At 51.0% G+C, this 20,950-nt stretch overlaps 1 protein-coding gene across 13 annotated transcripts in view; it reads left to right on the top strand.

The window, feature by feature from the left end:
* Window positions 1-20,950, top strand: part of RAPGEF1 (Rap guanine nucleotide exchange factor 1) — a 133,219-nt gene that overhangs the window by 74,634 nt on the left and 37,635 nt on the right. For all 13 annotated transcript variants that reach the window (XM_074331235.1, XM_074331230.1, XM_074331234.1 and 10 more), the window contains 7 exons: window positions 61-217; window positions 11,490-11,578; window positions 12,202-12,354; window positions 12,832-12,955; window positions 13,396-13,585; window positions 14,713-15,213; window positions 20,412-20,614. In XM_074331235.1, coding sequence (XP_074187336.1) covers window positions 61-217; window positions 11,490-11,578; window positions 12,202-12,354; window positions 12,832-12,955; window positions 13,396-13,585; window positions 14,713-15,213; window positions 20,412-20,614 — 1,417 coding nt within the window. The remainder of the gene's footprint in view (window positions 1-60; window positions 218-11,489; window positions 11,579-12,201; window positions 12,355-12,831; window positions 12,956-13,395; window positions 13,586-14,712; window positions 15,214-20,411; window positions 20,615-20,950) is intronic.

Below are 20,950 nucleotides of genomic sequence, written 5' to 3'. Positions count from 1 at the left end.
TCAAGTGATTCATGCCATAGACTTTTAATATTCTCCTTAAAAATCTTCCCTTCCCTCCAGCTCAGCCCTCTCCTCCTGCTATAGCCGAGTGTACCAAAGTCTCGCCAACCTCATTCGCTGGTCTGACCAAGTGATGCTAGAAGGTGTGAACTCAGAAGATAAAGAGATGGTGACAACTGTGAGGGGCGTCATCAAGGCTGTGCTGGACGGAGTGAAGGTATGGACATGGGTTGCAGACATCCCAGGCGGGGACTTAGAGCAGTCTCCCTGCTGGACTTTTATCACACAAGAACTTGTTCCTAAACTTAACGCGTTAGAATGAAAGTCTTCCAGCGTCCCTGGTGTTGGGACGCTGCTCTGGCCGTTACGGAGTCCATTCTCTGGTACAAACAGCTCTCACAGCAATATAGGGCTTTGGAGTACGCGGCCCAAGAGTTGGAAAAGCTGCCGGAGCAGTCAGCCTTTACTGAGCGTTGTAGTAAATCTTCAGTGAGTCTTTATGTGAAACTCTGGCTCTGCGTGCTTGTCAGCTAGACAAAATGGAACGAAAATTGTGTTTTCATTGACTCTTAGCAGAACTCCCAGCTTGTCAACTGCCAGCTTTCCGTGTTCTGAAAACTTCTGGGATTCCTGGTGGGAATCAGGATTGAGATGAGTAAGGAGTGAAACTGTCTGTAGTTGAAGGCCCTCATGTGGTCTGTGAATTTACTTCCCAGGAGAGTCAGAGGTGGCACAGCAGGAAGCTGCGTCCTAGGTAAGGAGGGACTCCAAGGCCAGAGAGGGCCTGGGATTGTTGAGAGAAGAAATCCTAGTGGATGAGGAGCAAGGCAGAAAGAACACAGGGCACGAGCCGGGTGGGGCCTGCCGGTCAGGACCGGGGCTGTGCGCAGGGGCAGAGGACCCTGCTCTTACGTGAGGCCATCTAATGCAGCGGGAAGAGGGTGGCCTTGGGGCCCGCTAGGTTTGACTCCCGAGTTCACCACTTGTCTGTGAACTTGAGCAACTCACTCAAGGGCTCTGGACCTTTGTTAACTCATCTATAAACAAGGTATTAGGTAGGTGCAAAAGTAATTGCGGTTTTTGCAATTATTTTTAACCTTTAAACTGCAATTACTTTTGCACCAACCTCATACAATGGTGGTGCCCTGTATTGTAGTGTTGTAGGAGGGATTAAATTAGTTACCACAGGCTGTCTTAGAACACTCCTGTCACACCCTAAGCACTCAGACCTGAGCTGCCTTCCATTACTGACGCTGTGGTCGAGGCGTAGGCCTGCACAGGTCTCTTGGCGTGAAAAAACTGTGTCGTCCTCCCTTCTAGACCCTTCAGTCCAAACTTATAGCTGAGACACTTGCCCAGGTAAAACATCATTTCTTTCCCAGGCAGCCATGCTGCCAGATTTCTGAAGACTGCTTCCTGGGATTCACATTTGCCACAAGCTCTGGAAAGTGGAGTGAGGACCCCCAAAGGGTAAACGTCTCAGAGCGAGGCTAAGAAGGCTTTGCTTACTGTTACCGCATTACCACTGCCCTGGCACGTGCTCCTGGCTGAGGAAGCTGGTGGCGCGCCACCTCCAGCACCGTGTAGGGCTGCTGTGTCTGCTGGGACCTTGTTGAGTTCATTTAGACGGAGGCTTGACTAGACAGCAACATTTCTTCTGCTGGCTCCCAGGTTCTCCTCGTTTCCCAGAGTTCCTAGGCCATACGTTACCTGTTTTGGCCAGTGAGACTCAAGGGTGTAGCCCAGTGGCTGTCGTGTAAGACCTTATGGCACATTCTGGCTTTTGGGGTGCAGTCACATACATTACCCCATTCCATCTTCCCAGCAGCTCTTTGAAGTCAAGGCCAGAATGAGACACGACCTGGGTCACACTTCATCAGCAGTCGGTGTGCTTCTGGCTCACCCACTCCTTGCTCTTCCTATCTGGGCTTCTGGAAATGCCATTTACTGAAAGTTGTTATTTTGCAGGTGACATTGTTAAGGTTTCCTCCTACCAAATTGATTATGATGAGATGTTCAAAACAAGTGAGAACGTCCAACATAGGAGAGATTGTTTTGATGTATAGCTTTGTGACATGCCCAAGTAGATTTTCCTTATGGAATCATGAAAGCTCTACTGTATCAGTTGAAAGAGAAATTTCTCTTGATTTTTCATGTTGACCAAGATGAGACGGAGGGCAAGGAACCTATAAATTACAAACCTTCAGTGTCTGAAAGCAAAGAACTTTTCCACAGTTGTTTTAAAAACATTTCAGCCAGAACAGAGATTCTTCAGGTGAGGGCCTCTATAAATTTGGTTTTGTTTCATTTATCCGACAAGCACTTACAGAGATCCTTCTGGTGCCGGCAGTGTGACAGAATTGGGGATACAGTGATAATAAGCAAAGCCCACGGGGCCTGCCTGATGGAGCTTACAGTCTAAGGCGGGGAAAGACAGCAAATAAGAACGTGTAATTCTATCATTGTAAGTAAGACTGGTGCTATGAAGAAAAAATGGCACGTGGTATTACTTGGGTGTACAGGTGACCTTCCTTTTTCAGGATGGTCAGAGACGCTTTCCAGAAAGGCACAGACTAAAGCCTGAAGGACGAGCAGGCATTGGCCTTGTTACTGGAAGCTTCTCATCGTTGAGCTCAGTCAAAGCAGCAGGGACCCTTGACTGCCGTGTTGGCGTTTGTTGCCGAGGTCTAAGAGGAATGCAGCTACTATTTGTTACCCACTCAGTGCTTGTAACCGCTCTCCGAGGCAGGTACACTCGCCCCTTCCCAGCTGTGGGAACTGAGGCTCCGGCTGATCAGTAGTCAGTGGCAAGGTCAAGACTCACAGCCAGACCGGCTGCCCCCCCCACTCCTGTACACCCACAGTGCCCTCAGCCGCCGCCCACAAGGAGGGGGTCGTGGGCCGCCGAGGGGTTCGTGTGCTCCCACCTCCAAGCCAGCGGCTGCCGGCCTCTCTTGCTGTCCCCTTAGAATCCCACGTGGGAGTGATGTGACAGCCTCAGTCCGCTGGGAGGGCGGGGCTGTGCATTCATGAGGGTGTCGTCATCCCACTTAGAGGAGAAATGTTGGCACCGAGGTTCTTTCAACTGACTCACCATTTTTCAAGTAACTCTGTTGTTGAATGGAATTTTCTTTTTTCTTAAGGACTGAAGTGTTTTAAAAACAGGATTACTTTGTTTTTGTCCCTGAATGGGTAGCACCATTTATTACTTAAACCCCCACGTAAATGTCACTTGTTAGCTCTGTAACCTTGGGCAAGTTATGTCTCCAAGTTTCAAGTAGGTTTTTAAATATTTACCCTGCAGATTTGAAGAAAGATTAAGTGAAATAATGTATATAAAGTACCTAGTAAGTGCGGGGTGCCCCGTAAATGGTGGGTAAGTACTGCTAACTGTGGAAACAGCTCATTTCTGGAACAGCTCACATTTACCAACTTGACAATGATTGTGACCCTTTTCCATGGAACTTTGTAAGGCTCAGGTAAAGGATAAACTTCTGTTACGATCTCATCTGCTCTGGTCAAGTGCTCAACCCGGGCAGCCTGAGGCTCAGAGATGAGAGAGCTTCTCCAAGGGAGGAGGTGAAAGGCCTTTACTTTCCTGAATCTCTGCGAAGCACCCCAGCCTGGCTTTCGGGAGACAGAGCTCGTCAAGGTCAAACACGTACCCCAGTCTGTCCTTTTGAAACCAACACCCAGCTCTTCCTCCTAACTTGACCATTTAAATTGCAGCTTTTCTTCTGATCTCAGATTTACAACTTTGTACCCATCTCCCTGGGCTCTGCTCTGCCCTCTTCGCAGACTCTCGGGGTCTCCACTCTCCGGCCTCGAGCCTCTTTCCCTGGCCTCCAACTACACTGCCCCCCGGCGCCATCCACACACATTTCTTTTTTTATTTAAAAAAGAAAAGCTTTACACTGACAAACTTGGGGGAAAACTCAAAATACTTGTAGTTCTGTCACCGCCCAAAATTGAGCTTCTGTACGTTTACTTTGTGTAACACGAATATTTTGGAAGAAATGTTTTTCTGCCTATATCAGTTGGGATTAGGTTTAACAGAATTTTAAAATACAGAACTTTACTTCGGTTTCATATATAAGAAGCCCTGAGAAAAGCAGCCAAGGCTAGTGTGACATTTTCACAAAATGGCCAGGGCGAGGTCTTTTCCCCTTGCTTTCCTGCCATCCTTAGCACATGGATTCCACCTCATGGTCTAAGGTGGCTGCTCAGTCTCCATCCATTAGGCCTACCTTCCAGCCAGCAAGGAGAAGGAGAGAATAGGAAGCTGTGCCGTCTCCATTCACGGTGCTTCCTCCCTAGGCCTCACAGAACTTTCACCTACATCCTACTGGCCAGAACTTGGACACGTGCCCAGAAGAAAGAACAGATACTGTGGGGCAATAGCTGTCTGCCATGCTGACATTTCAAATAAGCCATCTCTTTTTATGCCTCATTCAGCCCATTTTTAAGTTGTTGGATGAAAAGTTTCAAACATTCACCAAGAAGAGAACAGTGACGACGCCCATCACATGGTCCCACACTTGTCCTCTCACGGCCAGTCTTGTTTCTTCTGTCCCTCTCCCTACTCCCTTGGCTGGTTTGCAAGCAAATTCCAGACGACATGTCGTCTCCTCGGTCAGTGACTTAGGACATGGCTCCAGAACAAGGCCAGCTTTCTCTGTGAAGGGCCAGATAGTAAATATTTTAGGCTCTCGGGCTCCATGCAGTCTCTGCTGCATGTTGGTCTCAGTCGCACATTCTTTGTTTGATTCTTTACATTTCGTTTTCTTGAACAAAGCCTGCTTTCCTTGAGGGCCTTACAAAAGCAAGCCCTGAGCTACATTTGGCCTGCAGGTAGTTTGCTGCTTTTCAACAGCTTTCAATTCAGGATCCAAAGGCAGTCCATCCACTCACTGCAATTTGTTCATCTGTGTGTATCCCCTCCGTGGTATTTTCTGCTCGCAACCTACTTGCTTTTCTAGAAAGGGTCATCGTTCCTAAATGTCTCCCACAGTCTGGATTTTGCTGATTCCATCTGTGCGGTGCTGTTTAACGTATTCCTCCGTCCCTGGGATTTCCTGTAAAACCAGAGGCTGAATCAGATTGGGGTTTCTTGCATTTAGCAGAATTCTCCCCAGGTGGGGCGCCTGCGTGTGTCCTTCAGAAGGCACCTTCTCCTCTGGGTGTTAACAGCTATTGCTGGTTATTGCCTAGACCCATTCACTAGAGGTCGCAAAATGATGACATTCTCATTCTTTCTGCTATTCTTACATCTTACTGAGGGGAATACATCTAACAGAGAGCCTTCCCCTTCTCAGTTTATGATTATCCTGAATTGCAGTCCTCGGAGGAAAGGTGGAGTCAGTGCTTAATTTCTTCCTTTACTTACCAGATATCAAAATAACGAGGTTTCCTAGCATTTTCTAACAAGACCAAGGGATTGAGTTTTTTAAAATATCCTTTGGAACTCATGAATTTAAGTACCCTTAGGTTTTAGTCCCTGCACTTACTGTCCTTAATAATGCCAAGGTCCCATCTCCACACAGGGAACGCTGCAGGTCGTTTCCTGAGTTCATTGTGACATGACCCTAGAAGCCTTGGATTGTTTTCTCACTTGTAGGATGAAAAGACCTTGTGGGCTCACCCTGTGCTTGCTTGCTTATTTATTTATTTATTTGTATAGGTGATGGCTTTATGGAGGTATAATTCCCATACCGTGTGGTTCCGCCATAGACAACGTACAATTTAATGATTTCTAGCATATTCACAGAGCTGTGCAGCCATCACCACAGTCAATTTTAGAACATTTTCGTCACCTCAGAAAGTAACCGCATACCATTTGTGCTCCCCCTCGCCCGTGTCTCCCCCTCCCTGCCCTTCATAGCTAGGCAGCCACTCATCTGCTGTCTGTGTATAGATTTGCCTGCCCTGGACGTTTCATATAAATGGAGTCATATACTGTGTAGCCTTTTGTGACTGGCTCTGGTCACTCAGCATCACGTTTTCAGAGTTGGTCCACGTCGCAGCGAGTGTCAGAACTTCACCCCTTTTTATGGCTGAGTAACATTCTGTTGTGTGGATGGACCACATATTATTTATTCATGGACATTTGAGTTGTTTCCATCTTTTGGCAACTGTGAATACTCTGCTGTGAACATCTGTGCACAAGTTTTTGTGTGGACATGTTTGCATTTCTCTTGGGTATCCACGTAGGGGTACGATTGCCAGGTCGTATAGACCACTTTGTAAAGCAGCTGCTTCCTTTTGCATCATCCTCCCAGCAGTAGATGAGGTTCCAGTTTCTCCACATTCTCACCAAGCTCTGCCACTGTCGGTCAGTCTTTGTGCTGCCGTCCCGGTGGCTGTGAAGTGGTAACTCCCTGTGGTTTGGCTTTGCTTTTCTCTAATGGGTGATAATGGCGGGCGTCTTTCCTGTGTTTCTTGGCCGTTTGTATATCTTTGGAGAAATGTTTCTTCAAATCCTTTGCCCATTTTTTAATTAGGTTATTTGTGGTTTTATTACTGAGTTATAATGTAAGTCATCTTGTACATTTCTTACCACAGACCTGAAAGCAGCCATCCCTTTAAGGAAACCTGGTTCCTTTTAGTGGAAAATGGTATTTAGAGTCCACTCTCCAAGGCTCAAGTTTTTTCATTGCTCCTGGTTGGTCCCGTGTTTCGTTTCTTTAAAACAGTACATCTTGAGTTTATACTAGTACATCCAATTCACATTCAGAACCACCAGGGTTTTTACTTAAACTCTTCAAACTTGTATCTGAATTTTCCCCCTCCCACGCTGAAAATCCCAGTTTCAACAGTCTCAGCATAACGACTCACTTGGTTTTTCCCACATTACAAACGCAACAGTCTCAGCATAACAGCACCTGCTACTTCCGTCAGTGTGATTATTAAGACGTTATTAAACATGTTCCAGAATTATTTTTGACCTTCAGGTTACCCGTCATTTTGCAGTCATTTGAAGCAGCTCTTTGTGTGGCTGCACAGTTAGACCCTGTTAGTCACCATGAAGCTGAGTAATTACCACGTGTAGTGGGTTAAGTGTTCCTGCTTTAAAGAGGAGGAGGAAGAGCAAAAGAAAGAGAGGGGAAAAGAAAGCGAAGAGGACAGTTTGTTGTACGTAGTAGGCATTTTCCTCTAGGCGTCGTATGCGATAGACTTTGGTAAGTCAAACAACGCAGGACACCTCTGGTTCAGTTTCGTACATTCAGGGTTTGGGGGTATTTTTTGTTGTTGTTTTGTGTTTTAAAAGAATAGGGTGTCTTACTTAAAGTAAGACATCTCTCATTCCGCCAATCCCCCCTCCCCAGCCTATTTTCTGAGCAGCTCACAAAGGATTTTTTCTGGCAAACGTGCTAGCGTGAAGACTACACCAATCACTTCCTGCTTTTTCACTCTCGAGGGCGTTGGGCTGCAGAAGCACGTTCTGTCCCAGCCAGGAGTCTGGCTTCAGGGGCCCACATGTGCTGTCTCGCTCTGCTTGCTCCACTTAGTGACAAGGCTGAGAGGAGGTCTGTCAGTTATCCATGAGCTCCTGCAGGGCCTTTTGGGGGGGCTCCTGCAGGCGTGTATTGCTGGCATTGTAGTGTCTTGCCCCAACTACCCAATTTTATTATGTTGGATGCAAAGGTGCCCAGTTTTTAAATTGTGCCCCTCCCCCCGCACGTCCCCAGCCCGGCACTGCCTCTCTGTGGGTCTCTGCGGCGTCCCACTTGGGGGGCGCATCCGAGACCTCCCCTGGCTGCCTTGGGACCAGGCATCAACCTCCAGGAGTCGCTTGGCACCCCTGTCCAGAGCCTGCACTGCGTTTTGCCTCTTTGTGAGTGTGGATGAGAAAGAAGTCACTTCCTCTCTTCTGTCACTGCCTCTCACCCACTTTGGATGTGGGCAGGGAAGGTCCCTTTTTGTCACCATAAAAAATCACACTGGTTCAGGCCACCCCTGTTACAGGAAACTCCCCACCGGCCTGTATTCAATGTCCTGAGCGAAGAACATGTCTCAGAACAGCTAAGCGGTACAAGGGTTGTGTCATGGCCACAAGCACGTCTCCCTGGGCTCTGGTCCCCGAGATTCACAGGGCCTGAAAGTGACAGAGGGTAGGCAGCGATGGGGCATGAGCAGGAGCGTCAGGCCCTGGGTTGACAAATGGTTGGTGTACTTTCAGTGAAAGCATGTTTTCCCTCTGCGTGAACCTGGAGGACACCGGCCATGATGTGGCATCCTTGGGGACCTTTGTGGTGGGGGCAGCATGGCAGTGAGTCTCGGGACATTGGTGTTGGCCATGGGCACCTCACAGGGGCCCCTCCGCCAGGCAGGGGCCTTGTCTTAGTGCCAAGGAAGGAAATGGGAACGGATAGGGCACCAGGGCTGTACTTTGATTGGTTGAAGGTCATTTAAGGTGGAAGCATCTCTGATCATTTTCAAGAGCAATAAAATGCACATGGAAATAAAGTATTGTGTATTTATTTAGAAAGGCACTTTTCCAAATACCTTTTGGCTTTTGAAAACTGCTTTTTGGTGAACTGGCAGTTGTCTTGCTTATGGTCACTGGTTCTGGACACACAGTTTGGTGCCGTCTTTCTCAGTATTTTCCTAACCTGTGGATTGAAAAGTGTGACATCCTATCGGGAACCCTGCCTTCAACAGGAGGAGTCGGTCATTTCCGAAGGAGAGCGGGGTGTTGGCACGGTAGCTGGATACGTGTACATTCTGAGGGTTCTCTTCTGTCTGTGATGAAGGCAGGCTGAGACTACACCTTCTGGCTGATTTCTTTGGGCCGGAAGCTGGGTGGTGGGTACACAAAGCTGCCCCCCTTTTCACTTTCTTCCAGTCCAGGCCAGCTCACTGGTGGAGGGAGAGCGGCTGAGCGTGACGTCATTTTGGAATTCGGATGCGTGCTTGCACATGTCCCTGTCATTCCATGATGCTTTTGTCATCGTTAGTTAGTTGAGTTCACCCAGTTACCGCTCCAGAGAGATGACATTCTAATTATAATTGCTCATGAATCAGTAAAGAATTAGTGGAAGTTTTTCCTATGTCAGCAGATGCACGCAGGCAGACTGCTCACTCTGCCTTTTGCCCTGCTTGTAAAGAAGAGCGAGCGTGAAGGTGGGGCTTCCAGGGCACTTTGCCTGGCCCTCTGACTTCCTCTGAGGCCACGATGCTCTTCTGTGTGACGTGCTTTTAGCACAAGCTGCCTCTCCCATCGTCCTCCAGGCGACGGGTGCAGCCTGCACATCTCCTGCTGTCTCTCCTAGTCACCTGGTCTCATCTCCGTCCTCTGTGATCCCCAGCTAGGTAGCTGTTCCTGCAATATTTGTGAGATTTTATTTAACTTTTACGGTGTGATAACAGGAAAATTCTAACCTTTCTTCTGCCAACACTTGATTCTACACGTTTCTTTAAGAGTAGGTATCAACTGTGAGAGGGGGGTGACACTGGTTCTGGTTATATGAAGTATGTCTTTATTGATTGATTTTTTAAATTAGTATTTCAGAAGTAACACATACCTACCCATTGTAGAAAATTTCGAAAGAGCAGAGAAACAAAAACAAGAAAATAAGGAGTGTTTCATGGCCACATTTTTTGCTATATGTGTGTTCTTGGTTTGGTTTTATTTCCAAAACGTACTATATATACACCAGTGTACCACCTGGCTATTTTTCCACTTAACGTTGTATTACATTTTCTCTTCATGCTGTCATATGTTCTTGTTGTGAGTTGGTTTTTAATGGCAATATAACGGTCCATTATTTGGTTCTAGCATACTATGTAATCAGTACCTAGCACTGAATATTTAATTATGGAATAGGGAATAGTCTAATTTTATTACATATGATGCTGTGATCACCATCCTTTGTGGCTTAATTTTTACACACATCCATGACATTTTCCTTGGGCTAAATTATTATTTAAAAAATGCAAATATTTAAGGCTTTTGATATGTACTGAGAAGTCATCCTCTAGAAAGGCTGTCCAAAGCATTATTCCCATCCACCATGTCTGGAAGTTCCTATTTTATTACCGTCTAAACTAGAGACTCTCTAATGATTGATGATCGGTGTTTACATTTGCGGGTTTCTTCTTTGATGTTTCTTTTGGTGTGTTCATCTTCTTTCTAAACAAATCCTTGCTCTAGGAAGGCTCTCTCTTTGCCTTACCGCGTCTGTTGTGATTCCTGTGTGTGGCGTTTTGAGTTTGGGAGGCTTTGCAGGGACACGTCACGTGATTGCCCACTTGTACCCATAGCCGCCTCCTCTGTAACTTGCTAAATAGACATTCATGCTGAGAGCCTGAACTCCGGCTACGTGTGGGTCCTCCTGAGATGTCCATCCACAGGAGAGTGGACAGAGAAAGTGGGGTTCACCCGTACAACTTAGCAGTGAGAAGGACAGACCCCTCAGGCACAGGCGCACAGAGCTGTGGGTGTTACGCTGTGCGACAGAGTAGGTTAGTGGTTGCCTGGGTCTGGGAGGGCGACGGGAAGGGAGGAGTGACTGGGAATACTATTTCTTTGGGACGTGAGGAAAAGTCCTAAAATTGATTGTGTTGATGGTGACACAACTCTGTGACCAGACTAAAAGCCACCGAACTGCCTCTGAATGGCTGGGTTTTACAGCATGTGAGTTACATTGTCCACATAGCTGTTCCGAGAAAGACAACGGCGCGAGGGAGCGTGCGCTGGGTGCTTCCAATGGACGTATGTCACGTTCTAGGCAAAAGTGATGTGAGAACCACGGGTGAAAAAGTGGCTGGGGTGGGGCAGATTGTCCCTGGAGAGCGGTGGAAATGTCCTGCATTTTTGAGTGGTGCTTCTCGCGGTGCACGCCATCATCAGGGCTCATCAGACAGACGGGGGAAGTGCATTCTGACTGAGAAAGCAAGTGAGCCCGATACTATCTCCTCCTCATCCTCCACCTTTTCTTTTGAAAAAGTAGTTTTAAGGTTATTTCTCTGCTGGCTAATATGCCCTTAACGTTCTGTCTGTTGACAAAAGATCCCAGCCAGTCACCTCAGGACCCCAGCTGCCGCCACACCCGTAACCGGCTCACTTTCGGAACCCACCCTCCCAGAGCCAGAGGTGCAATGGGGGCAGCGTCCTGCATGCTGCAGAGAACTGGCGTTATGCTTCCCCCCAAAGCGCCTGGCAGTCTGTGCTACCGGGAATTTCATTTGTGTGATGAACTTAGTCATTTTGACACAGCGGGGTTTGTCATTTCCCCCTTCTAAGAGGAAGTACCTTGATTCATTTGAACTTTCTCGACAGGCTGTGAAGGTATTTTTGGAGGGCAGGGACATTTTGGGAAGTCAGACAGATTACCTCAGTGAAATAACGCTTGCATTTATGGTGTGTGGGAAAGCTGGAGGCACAGAAACGAGACTGGAGAACAGGCCACTGACCCATATCGTCGTGCACACTCAACAGTGAGGAACTTTCCTCGGGCCTCATTGCTTTTCTCTTGTGTGGGGTGTAGGAGCTGGTCAGACTCACCATTGAGAAGCAGGGGCACCCATCTCCAACAAGCCCAGTGAAACCCAGCTCCCCCGCCTGCAAACCCGATGGGTAAGTGCTGACTCAACCCTCGCGTCCCTGTGGTCACATTGCCTCTGCCCTTAAATGGGCACTCAGTCGAGCAGTCCATGCCAGGTAGACCGTTTGAGGCCCACATTCCCATTTCAGTGAGTTCTGCTCTGTGCCTGTTATGTTAGAGTGTGGGTAGCTCACACGTGCTTTGGTGTTTCCTGGTCTCGAGGTACATAGCCACCGTGACTCCTTCTAAGGGTGGGATAGGTGTGCACAGTGACCCCACCTCGTGCTTCTCCTGACCACCTTCCCTTCGGAATTGGAAAGAACTGTGAAGGTTGGGTTTTGGAAATTTGGCTTAAGAGCATTTGTCCTTATCTGCTACAGTCCCCAAGTGCAAATGTAAAACATAAATTTAGAGCAATTTAGAGAGCCTTTCGATCATGTCGTCTAAGGGTTCCTTTTACAGGCGAGGAAACTGGGATACAGTCAGGACTTGGCCCATCTCCTGTCTTTTGTTGGTGATCAAACCCAACTGGCAACCCTGCCTGTGCTGTGGAGTACAGGGTGCATGTCCAGTGCTCTGCCCAGGCCCCCCACCTGGTCATTTTCCCACCCGTGTTCTGGAACCTTCTGTAACCCCAGTGCTTTTCATTTCTCAGCCAGTCTGAGCTCCCCCTGACAGATCGAGAGATGGAAATTCTAAACAAGACAACCGGCATGTTACAGCCACCCGAGCTACTCCCAGACTCTACTGATGAAGAGGTCGCACCCCCCAAACCCCCCTTACCTGGTATTCGGGTGGTGGATAATAGGTAACTTTCTATTTTTCTAGCACCCTCCTCTGTTTATGACATAATATGATGAGTGGATGGGTAGAATGAGCTGGAAAGAAGCCAGTACCAGTAGGGTAAGAACTGGGAGCCCAGCCCCTTGCTTGTTAGAAACCTTGGAAGTTTGACCTTCCTCGTGGGGCATCTCTGGAGGACGTGAGTCCAGCCCCAGCGCCCTCCCTGGCCACACACTCCCAGAAGTCCCAACGGCTTGCCTTGTAGCCTTAGCTAAGCAAAAACTGGTCCAGTTTATTGTGGAAGGAAAAGAAAGGGTTTTACTGATACTAGTTTTTTTTGGCACTGACAGGATTATTTTGGCAGAAGGGGAGTGGGATGGGAGTGGAAAGTGTAAAAAGTAGGTGTGAAGTGTTTAATAATGAATAATTCTGTACCCTCCTATCTGTTTAAAGAGTTTTGTTTGGGTTGTTTGGTATGACGGGCTTTCTCCATCTATTTCAGTCCCCCACCAGCGTTGCCACCGAAGAAAAGGCAGTCGGCTCCCTCTCCCACCCGAGTGGCCATCGTGGCCCCCATGAGTCGGGCCACCAGTGGCTCTAGTTTGCCCGTTGGAATTAATAGACAGGTAATGCAGCCCCACCTGGAAAGGCGGGGGCAGCTTTGGGTCTGGGAAGTCCATTCCTTCAACCCCGTGTGTTAGAGGATGTCTGTCGGGCGGGTTGAAGTTTCCTTAGTCGTTCTTCTCTCTGCAGGACACGGTAGAAGTTCCCATGTGGGGCTGGGGCTGGGGCTGGGGCTGGGCATGGCAGGCTGGAGCCCAGAGCTGTCTCCCCAGTACCTGAGCTCGGCTCCGAGGCCCTCCCCAACCACACACTCCTGTGCTCCCAAGGGCTGCTGTCTGCCGCTGACAGGCGTTACTGCTCCCGTCAGAGACTTGGGCCTTTGCAGCAGCTTTCCAGGCTGGCAGCATTTCCTTCTCTAAGTAAATGGACCAGCTCCCTCTCCCTTGGTCTCTGCCACCATTTCTCAGAAGTGACTTGGCTCGTTGTTGTTTTTCCGCTCCAGGACTTTGACGTGGACTGTTACGCACAGAGGCGCCTGTCGGGGGGCAGCCACTCGTACGGCGGGGAGTCCCCCCGCCTGTCCCCCTGCAGCAGCATCGGCAAGCTCAGCAAGTCGGACGAGCAGCTGTCCTCCCTGGACAGGGACAGGGACAGCGGGCAGTGCTCCCGGAACACAAGCTGTGAAACACTAGGTGGGCTGCGGGCCTCATGGTCACTACGGTCCCATCATTTCTGGTGGCTTCTTTGAGGTCGTACTGTGATGCCAGTCACTGGCTACGTGACCTTGGCCGAGTCATTCAGAATCTGGGCCTCGGTGTCTTCATCTGCGCAATGAAGGTGCCAATATCTGTCTCTCTAGGAGGTTGAAAGTTTAAATGAAATAACGAGGCCAGGCCACATAGGAGACACTCAAATGGTAGCTGTTGTTACGGTGAATCTGTCAGTGTGTAATCTGACTCCCTTTGCCAACATTGAGGGCCATCTGTGCTCAGAGCTACAGATGAAGGGGCGAGCCCCTGACAACTTTTGACAGAGGATGAGGGCAGGTGAGCAGCACAGGCTGAGCCCTCGTTGGCGCTGGCCACGTGCGGTGAGGGCTGGATGCGAGTCTGAAAGGCAGTTTGGCACGAGGCTTAGAGAGCAAAGCTGTTCGTGTCCCATAAACTAGATATTTCACTTCTGTGAGTTTATCTTAAGCACATTATCAGAGATTTATAGCAAGATTTCTGTCCAAGGATGTAATCTCAGCATCATTAAGAGTAGTGATAAACAAGAAATAATCTGACTACTCAGTGGTAGAAAACCAGACAAATTATGCTACGTCCATTTGACGGAATCATACATAGCTAATAAAAAATCAATTGTGATCTAGCGATCAATCAGCGGGCAGAGTGCTAGAGCACCTACATAGTATTTTCTGAATTTGGTTTAAAAACAAAGAATCCTGTGGCGGGGAAAGACTTCAAAGGACACACATTAAATCATAAACAGAGATTATAGTTAGATTATGGGATTGTGGATGATTTTTGACATTTTTTCCCCCACATTTTCGACAGTGGTCACGTATTTTCTTTTTAAGCAATTCAAAAGATACAGGAAAGGACAAAGAATAGAATAGCAAGCAGCCGTATTCCCATCTGTTTTTATTTTCATAAGGGAGACAAATGAAGAATATCAGTAAAGCAAGGGCCTTCTAGGTGAGGTGGGAGACACGGTTGTGTCCCACCCTGAAGGCCAGGGCTGGGCCCAGGCAGGGGGTGGCCATTTCCTTCTGCGGGGTCTTGTGCCTGACGATGCGTCTTTCCTGTCTTGAACGCAGATCAGTATGACCCCGACTACGAATTCCTCCAGGAAGACCTCTCGAACGTGGACCAGATACCTCAGCAAGTGGCCTGTAACCTTAGCCCGCTGCCGGAGTCCTTGGGGGAGTCGGGGTCTCCGTTTCTTAGCCATCCTTTCCAGTTGCCTGTTGGCAGCTGTCCCCAGCTGGAGGGGCCCTTGGCCCCGGGGCAGCCGACAGACACGCCGCCTGCCCTCCCCGAGAAGAAGCGCAGGAGCGCTGCCTCCCAGACCGCGGACAGCTCCGGCTGCAGGGTGTCCTACGAGCGGCACCCGTCCCAGTACGACAACATCTCCGAGGAGGACCTGCAGACCCCTGCCGCGGCCCAGGCCGGCCCCTTCACGCCCTTTGCTGCTATTCTCCCCTTTCAGCAAGGAGGTTCCTCAGCCTCCGTCGAATTTGTGGGTGATTTCACTGCTCCCGAATCAACGGGTGACCCCGAAAAACCGCCTCCTCTTCCAGAGAAGAAAAACAAACACAGTAAGCTTTTGTTGAGCTTTTGTCAGGAAGCACATTTTGTAACCTAAAGTGGTGGTGTGTTTTATTTAAGCATTAGACCAGAATCAAGCCAGTGGCCTCATAAGTTCATAAAAGATAGGACCCCAGGTACGTGCGTGGGCACTTCTGGGAGCTCCATTTTGCCAATATTGGTGATGGTTTTTAAAGCCTGTTAAGCTGACCTCTCCTCATGGCCTCGGTTAAATCTGGTCTCCACAGACCCCAGGTGTTTGGCCTCTTGTAGCTAGGCGGCAGTCAGGTGACCTTCTGGCCCGAGCGCATTGTGACGGAGGGAAACGAGTGTCCTGGCATTCAGGACAGTATTACAGCAACAACTGGGTAAGGCAAGGTGGACATGTGAATTTGAGTAGAGCTTGCTGCCACCCCAGCTGGGTGTTCTCGGAGTCCCCGATAGTGTGCTGGGTGTGATGAGAGAGACCCTGGTGCCACTGTCTCCTGTTTGCTCTGAAATGTCACATAATGACTTGGAACCTGAGGTGGCCTCAGGACACCTCTTGGACCAGATCTTGTAATACATGACGTTATTGAGGCCCAAGGGTGGAGCTGACGTTCTGGATTTTCGTATTTTGAATATTTTCCAACTGTAAATTTGCCATCGAATTCCAAAGTGGCGTTCTACTTGATCGTGTTTTCTGCTAGCTCCTCCGCTGCTCCCCGTTGCCTCTGTCTCTGCCCCCTGCCCTCTCCCCACATCACTGGCACGGTTCTACTTGTTTTTCCTTGGCGGACCGGCTGTCCCCATTTGGATGTGTGTCGCCACATCAGCCCCACCCCCAGGGTTCCTGGCCTCAGGTGAAGCAGCCTGCAGAGAACTTCTCCAAACTTGACTTTGAATCTCCCTTCCAAATTCCCTAGTGAGAACATCTGATTGGCCCTCCTAGGGCAGGCCACTCTCAAAGGGGAGACCTGGCCCGGTTAAACACAGCAGCACTGCCCCAAGGGACAGCTGGGTGGGCCGTGCAAGGAGGCAGCCCCCCAGGACCTAACGTGTTCCCCTGCTCCTCATCCTCATGGGGTGTCGCCCAGCTTGTGTAATGGCCTCAGCGGTGCAGTCCCCCAACTCGAAGGGAGAGCTGGCTCTGTGAGGCTAATGATGTCATTGCCATCTGTCGCGTTCGTTGGCTCGTTAGGAACCAGGGCGCTTGAGGAGGGAGCTACAAATGGCAGTGCCAGAAATGTCTCCTTCTGTGCCTCTGCCTCTGCACCGGCAAGTGTTTCAAGAGCTGCTGCCCTCCCCCACACCCCCCTCACCTTACCCTGACTTGAGCAGCTTGGTGCTCTGGGCTCACACCCTCCCCTCCCTTCCCCACCCTCCCCCTCCCCTCCCCTCCCCTCAGTGTCTGAACCCAGAATTCAGGGCAGGACTACATCCTGCAAACCGCGCATGCGTGTGCTGCCTGGCCCAGGAGCCAGGAGCCACCTCTGCCGGCCTTTAGAACAGGTGCAGGGCGGCAGTCCTGAGGGCTGGAGAGAAGGGAAGGAAAGGGAGAGGCGGCCATTGTTTCCTTTAACAGCCGCAAGTCTCCAGGGGCTGAGGTGTTTTCTGTTAATTCAGGCTTGATCTCATCCATTGATGTCTGTAGCTCTTGTGCCTGCAAACCTTTAAAACCTGAGCTCCCGGTGCTACATGCCCTGGGCTAAGGCTTCACACACCCCACTGTACGAGTATTTGCTCCTTACTAGCTGGCCGGAAAGGTGTCATTCGCTCCCGTTTTATAGGTGAACAAAGCAGAGCTCAAAGAAGCTAAGCCTTGCCCCAGATCAAGATGTGGGCTTCAGAGCAGGGACCCTGCCCCCCACGCTGAGGAGCAAGGGAGCACCCTCCTTCATTGGGACCCCATCCAGGTTTCCGTGGTGACCCCCACCCAGCAGGTTGTCTTTTCCGTGCCCTCTGCAAGGACCCCAGACTCGAGGCTCTCCAAGGCTTGCCCTAATCTCAAGTTCACCCTTTACCCTCGGAGAATTCCGGTCTGACTGTGACCCTGGAAACTCCTCTCAAAGCTGCTTTGCGGGGAGAACATCGTCATCATTCTGCTGTTTGGCGGATGCTGACAAAGCTCATCCATGCACAGTCCCCGTGTCACCGAGCAGCCTCTGATGTCCTGAGGGTCCCCAGCCCCCCTTGCCCGACAAGCTGCCTCGCGGGCGCAGCAGGCTGCCGCGCGGGTCTGCTCGCAGAGCCCTAGTGCGGGTCTGCCTTGGAACTGGACTGGCCCTCGGTTCCCGAAGTTGTGAACGTCTCTGCTGTTTCTCTGTGCGTGGTTTGCCGTTCTCTGCAAGGACTCCAGCGTTAGGAGAGCACGTCCTACTGAAGCTTCCTGCTGTGGTTGTGTTCAGTCTTAGGGGGCAGTGGGCCGGCGTTTGGGGTCACCCTCTAGCCTTTCATCTTCCTCCGGCCCCAGTGGTGGTGGTTGTGCAGCAGTAAGAAGAAGGCATGTGGGACCTGACGAGGGCTGTGAGCTGCATTTTCAGCAGCAACAGCCAGCCTGGCGGGGGGACCATCCTTTCCTGCCCGCCTTTTATGGCCAGGTCCCATCAGGGCTTGCTGGTTGGAGCTAAGACATTCTTACTGAGTCTTTTAAATAGAGAAGGTGACTTTGAGCACCCTCCTTCAGTGCAGGGTGCCAGAAAGACAAACCTAGAGACAGGCATTTCCTGTCTTCCTAGACCCCAAATGAGGAAGACAAGAGCAAGGTCACGTCCCTACCCTCATCTGCCATCCTCAACAAAGTGTCTCTGTCCGTTAGTTTGCTGCCTGGGTTGGGACTCCAGTTAAGCCCCCAACTTTGTGGTTATTTGAAAATACAGAATTAAGCCCTGCCTAAGTGTCCTGGCCATTTTTCTTGGTATCTGAATGTCAGCTCCACCAAGGCAGGTGCATATGGCACTTGGGAGGTGAACCACAGGGAAAGCTCCCACTCAGGATGGTGACTTACATCCCTGCCATCCCCGTGCCAGCCACACATGGACTTCAGTTCCTTTGCTTCCAGACCTGAGGCCTTTTCCCTCCAGCTGTCGTTGTCCTTGCACCGCTTCGAGTGTGTGCAGCAGCGCGTGTAAGCCAGGCTGCTGACGCGCGTTCCCAGGTGCAGGGGCATAACCATGCCTTCCCCTCCACACTGTGGCGCACACATGTGTCTAGGAAATACCTCGACACCTGGGCGCTTCCTCCACCACCTGGAGAAGGGGAAGGCGGGGCAGGATTTCAGAGCTGCCTTCACCTAGGCTTTGCTGTGGGGAATGTCAAGTGCGGATCCGCTTTACAAAGGTGCGTGGGGCTTGGAGAAAGGGCGTCTGCTCCAGCCCAGCCTTCACAGCTCCGTAAGTTTGCCAGGTGACTGGGCAGTCAGCTCCAAACTGGCATTTCTCCCAGAACCCTCTGCAGTTTTCAGAAGGGCCAGGCTCTGCAGGTGGGACTCTGACCACTGACCCCAAAAGTCAGGATGAAAGTGTGCATGGATGCCCCCATGTGAGGGCGGAGGGACCTGCCTCTGGGAGAAGGTGCCTGCAAGGATGAGGTCACTGAGACATGACAGCCAAGTCTTTGTTCTCTGACTTCTCACTTCTGGGACGGTGAGGTCTCTGTGGGTGCTGCCTGCTGCGCAGCACAGGCAAGGGAGCCTGCCCCTGGGCGGGCGTCAGGGGCGCAGGCAGCTCCACCGTTGGGCGGCAGCAGTGTCAACGGCTGGGGTTTCTAGGAGGGTTTTTATAGACAGGGTGCATTTGTTGGAATTCGAGCACTTTTCTACTGTTTGTCTTCTCCCGAGGGTGTTTCTAGCCCTGCAGCTGGAAGGGGGGAACTGAGTGTGGTCACTGCTATTTCTTGCACACCCAGTGGTACTTTACAAGTACCAGGGGCTAAGTCACCAGGTAGGGACACGTGTTCCATTCATTCATTCATTCATTCATTCATTCTACACATGTTTGCGGACGCCTACTGTATGTCAGGCACCAGTGTCTTAGCAGTGGACAGGACGTGTGGCCTGCCCTCCTAGAGCTTCGACTCTCGAGTGAGAGGCAGTAAATCCTGTTTCATCTCCTTTGAAAATATGCCCTGAACCAGACCGCTCTCACTCCCTCCACCCCCCACCCCCCCACGGCTGCCCCACATCGTCCTCTTAAGACAGAGCAGCTCCAGGCACAGCCCACAGGAACCCTTCTGTGGGGTCCCGCCAGTTCCGCCTCAGCCTCCTTCCTGGCCCCTCCCTGATCGCCTCGCTTCCTTCTCTCCCCTGGCCAGCTGTGCTCTGCCCGCCTGTACCCCCGTCCCCTTTGGGTCTTTGCCTGGCCTGTAGCCTTGGTGTGGAAGACTTCCCCACCCCCCACTTGGCTCAGCCACAGTCTAGGGAAGCACCCATTGCCACCCCACCTCACTGTTCCCCACAGGATGCGTTTCTCCCCTAACGTTCACCCCACCCCGGTCTGTTTTCTGTTGGGGAGAGCAGGCTGAGCCCCACAAGGCAGAGGATTTGTTTCGCTGGCCTCTGTGTAATCCCGTCTAACACATAGTAGGTGCTCAGGAAAAATTAGATGAGTAGAAAAAGCCCCCAGACAGCGGCTGACCCACTGGGGAGAGCTAAGAAGGGGACGAATGAGGAGCAGGTTGGGAGCCTGAGCCAGCCTGCTGAGGAGGGAAGGAGTGGGGCTGAGCAGGTGGGGAAGTGCAGAGAACAGCATGCGTGGGAATCCCGAGGGCGGTCCAGGAACTGAAAGGAGGGGCTGAGCAGGGGCTGAGTGAGAGGAACTGGAAGTGGTGCGTTGGGGCGCCCAGCTGTGCCCCTCGAGTGCGCCTGGAAACCCCCGAGGGCTTCTCAGCAAGGGGGTGAAGTGCCCCGTATGCTTTTTTAAAAACAGACTTTATTTCTTAGAGCAGTTTGAGGTTCGCAGCATCACTGAGTGGAAAGTAGTTTTCCCATAGATCCCTGCCCCCCACGCTCTGCCTCCCCACTGTCACGATCTCCACCAGAGTGCCATGTTTGTTACGGTCAGTGAGCCTGCACTGACCCGTCATTGTCGCCCAGAGTCCATAGTTGACAGGACTCACCCCTAGTGCTTCGTGCTCTCTGGTGTGGGGTGCTAGTGGTTTCTTGGCCCACCGGGCTGCTGGGAGGAGGGGAGCAGAGCGCCAGGGGCTGCCACTTGCCCTCTCTGTCCCGCAGTGCTGGCCTACATGCAGCTGCTCGAAGACTACTCGGAGCCGCAGCCCTCCATGTTCTACCAGACGCCGCAGAACGAGCACATCTACCAGCAGAAGAACAAGCACCTGATGGAGGTGTACGGCTTCAACGACTCCTTCAGCAGTGGGGACGCCCCGCAGGAGCTGGCGCCGCCCCCCGCCCTGCCCCCCAAGCAGCGGCAGCTGGTAAGCTCCCCCCCACACTGCCCCAGTGACCACCGACTCTCCCGTCCTGAAGGGCCGCTAGGAACCAGAACCTCGTCCTCCGCCAGGCCAGGGCCCCGGGCTGCTGGTGACCTCGCCACACCCCACTTCCCCCACCCAGCACACTCATGGGCAGCCGGCCTCCTGCTCTGCCATCCCCCCACCCTGGGGGCCATGGCGCCTTTCTTTTCCAGAGCAGCCCGTGCAGCTGGGACTGGCTTGTACTCAGAAAGTTTGTTTTCTCTGCTGACAGTCTCTTCATTTTTTTGCTCTCTTCTCTGGCTCCAGTATAGACCTCCCAGAAAGGAGGGACTCAAT

This window comes from Rhinolophus sinicus, linkage group LG04, assembly GCF_036562045.2.
Source record: "Rhinolophus sinicus isolate RSC01 linkage group LG04, ASM3656204v1, whole genome shotgun sequence".
Classification (NCBI taxonomy): Eukaryota; Metazoa; Chordata; class Mammalia; order Chiroptera; family Rhinolophidae; genus Rhinolophus; species Rhinolophus sinicus.
The sequence above is the reverse complement of the archived record's forward strand: the minus strand, read 5'-3'. Positions and strand labels throughout refer to the sequence as shown.